At 53.9% G+C, this 2,916-nt stretch overlaps 1 protein-coding gene across 1 annotated transcript; it reads left to right on the top strand.

Annotated features, from left to right (window-relative positions):
* Positions 1–236: 236 nt before the first annotated feature.
* Positions 237–2,130, top strand: NOP10 (NOP10 ribonucleoprotein). The gene is made up of 2 exons (XM_029077941.2): positions 237–388; positions 1,844–2,130. Exons 1-2 carry the CDS (start codon positions 335–337, stop codon positions 1,982–1,984), a joined length of 195 nt encoding a protein of 64 aa, XP_028933774.1. The 5' UTR covers positions 237–334; the 3' UTR covers positions 1,985–2,130.
* Positions 2,131–2,916: the final 786 nt, after the last annotated feature.

Below are 2,916 nucleotides of genomic sequence, written 5' to 3'. Positions count from 1 at the left end.
CCGAATTGTCCACTCCCAGCGTTTAGTCCGGTGCTGGGCCCGCAGTAAGCGCTCAATAAATACGCTGGGATGGATGAATGAATGACTGACTAACTGAATGAATGAATGAATGAAGCGGCTGCCCTCCACCGTCACCTCCCCAGCCAGCGCGCCCCCTCCCGGCGAGCAGCGGGAGAAGGGGACGAGGACTACAATTCCCAGGATTCCGCGGGGCGGTCTACCGGAAGTGCGGGGCGGTCTACCGGAAGTGCCTGGGCGGGACCAACGGCCACGTGGGGGGGGTTCGAGCCCCGTTGCTGCTTTCGGAGCCGAATCTGAACCCGGACCCGGAGCCATGTTTCTGCAATATTACCTTAACGAGAAGGGGGATCGGGTCTACACCCTGAAGGTGAGGAGAGGGGGGGAAAGGGCCGGGGAGGGAGCCGGGGGAGCAGCTCCACGGTTGGCAGGAGGAGGCCGAGGCAACGAGGCCGGCGGGCACGGCTGCAGTAATGATGTTGCTATTTGTTAAGCGCTTACTATGTGCAGAGCACTGTTCTAAGCGCTGGGGGAGATACAGGGGAATCAGGTTGTCCCACGTGAGGCTCACAGTTAATCCCCATTTTCCAGATGAGGTCACTGAGGCACCGAGAAGTGAAGTGACTTGCCCACAGTCACACAGCTGACAAGTGGCAGAGCCGGGAGTCGAACTCATGACCTCTGACTCCGAAGCCCAGGCTCCTTTCCACTGAGCCACGCTGCTGTAATAATAATGTTGGTATTTGTTAAGCGCGTACTATGTGCAGAGCACTGTACTAAGCGCTGGGGGAGATACAAGGTCATCAGGTTGTCCCCCTTGAGGCTCACAGTTAATCCCCATTTTACAGATGAGGTCACTGAGGCACCGAGAAGTGAAGTGACTTGCCCACAGTCACACAGCTGACAAGTGGGACAACCTCATTCCCTTGTGTCTACCCCGGCGCATGGAACAGTGCTCTGCACATAGTAAGCGCTTAACAAATACCAACGTTATTATTATTATTATTAAGTGGCAGAGTCGGGATTCGAACCCATGACCTCTGAGTCCAAAGCCCGTGCTCTTTCCACTGAGCCACGCAGTAAGAGAGCAGAGCGCTCCGGGCAGGTGGCCGGGGGCTCCTGCTCTCACATTTACCCCCCACTTCCCCGCCCCTCATGCATATCGAGAAGCAGCCTGGCTCAGTGGAAAGAGTCCCCGCTTGGGAGTCCGAGGTCGTGGGTTCATTCAATTAGTATTTATTAAGCGCTTACTATGTGCAGAGCACTGTACTAGGCGCTTGGAATGCACAATTCGGCAACAGAGAGACAATCCCTGCCCAATAACGGACTCACAGGGTTCTAATCCCGGCTCCGCCGCTTGTAATAATAATAATAATAATGTTGGTATTTGTTGCAGAGCGCTGTTTTAAGCGCTGGGGTAGATACAGGGTAATCAGGTTGTCCCAAGTAAGGCTCACAGTCTTCATCCCCATTTTGCAGGTGAGGTGACTGAGGCACAGAGAAGCCAAGTGACTTGCCCACTGTCACACAGCTGACAAGTGGCAGAGAGTGGGATTCGAACCCATGATCTCTGACTCCCAAGCCCGGGCTCTTTCCACTGAGCCACGCTGTTTCTCCCAAGCTCAGCTGTGTGATGTTGGGCAAGTCACTTCGCTTTTCTGGGCCTCAGTTACCTCTCCTGTAAAATGGGGGTGAAGACTGTGAGCCCTACGTGGGTCAACTTGATTACCTTGTATCTATCCCAGCTCTTAGAACAGCGCTTGGCACAGAGTAAGCGCTTAGCACATACCAACATCATTATTGTTGTTATTATTCTAACTCCAAGAAACTGGACCCCGCGGGCCAGCAGACCTGCTCGGCGCACCCTGCCCGCTTCTCCCCGGACGACAAGTACTCCCGCCACCGTATCACCGTGAAGAAGCGCTTCGGGGTGCTCATGACCCAGCAGCCGCGCACCGTCCTCTGAGCCCGCACCCTGTGCCCCCCAGCACAGCTCAGCACCGCACAGCCCAAGCCAGACCACCCCCGCTGGATCGCCCCCACTTCTAGGCCGGGACCACGTTGACTATCGGACACGCCTCCGTACTATTAAAAACCCAACTTTCAAATGTCTGTACTCTCTGTGGACTGTCTGTGTGCCTTTTCCACGGACTCGCTGGGTAGAAGTAGACTAGGAGACTTCTTAAGCCTCAATTTAGCTCCGGGCCCATGCTGCCTGGGCCTGGTTCCTTCCTTCATCCAACATATTTATTGAGCGTTTACCGGTGCCGAGCACTGTACTGAGCGCTTGGGAAAGTACAGCATAAAGAGAGACAATCTGCCCACAACGAACTCACAGTCAAGAGTGGGGGGAGACAGACATCAGTATGAATAAATAAAATTGCAAGTATATACATAAGTGCTGTGGGGCGGGGAGAGGGGTGAAGAGCAGAGGGAGCGAGTCAGGGTGATGCAAGACCGGTGTGGGCAGAGATAGTCTCTCTCTATTGCAGAATTGTATTTTCTAAGCGCTTAGTACGGTGCTCTGCACACAGTAAGTGCTCAGTAAATACGATTGAGTGAATGAATGCGGAAGGGAGTGGGAGATGAGGAAAAGGTGGCTTAGTCGGGGAAGGCCTACAGGAGGAGATGTGCTTTCAGTAAGGTTTTGAAAGGGAGGAGAGAAATTGGTGGATTTGAGGAGGGAGGGCGTTCCAGGCCAGAGGTGGGACGCGGGCCAGAGGTCAGCAGCGAGACGGGTGAGAACGAGGCACAATGAGAAGGTTAGCACCAGAGGAGTGAAGTGTATGGGCTGGGTTGTAGAAGAGAAGGGAGGTAATAATAATGTTGGTATTTGTTAAGTGCATTCTATGTGCAGAGCACTGTTCTAAGTGCTGGGATAGATACAGGGTAATCAGG

This window comes from Ornithorhynchus anatinus, chromosome 13 (genome assembly GCF_004115215.2).
Source record: "Ornithorhynchus anatinus isolate Pmale09 chromosome 13, mOrnAna1.pri.v4, whole genome shotgun sequence".
Classification (NCBI taxonomy): Eukaryota; Metazoa; Chordata; class Mammalia; order Monotremata; family Ornithorhynchidae; genus Ornithorhynchus; species Ornithorhynchus anatinus.
Note: the sequence above shows the minus strand (reverse complement) of the source record. Positions and strands in the feature narration are given on the sequence as shown.

Bases quoted from the DNA above. Each gene is read 5' to 3' on its own strand.
- NOP10 (XM_029077941.2), top strand. From the start codon at position 335: ATGTTTCTGCAATATTACCTTAACGAGAAGGGGGATCGGGTCTACACC. The intron at 389-1,843 runs GTGAGGAGAGGG...TCTAACTCCAAG, and splicing joins ATCGGGTCTACACCCTGAAG to AAACTGGACCCCGCGGGCCA.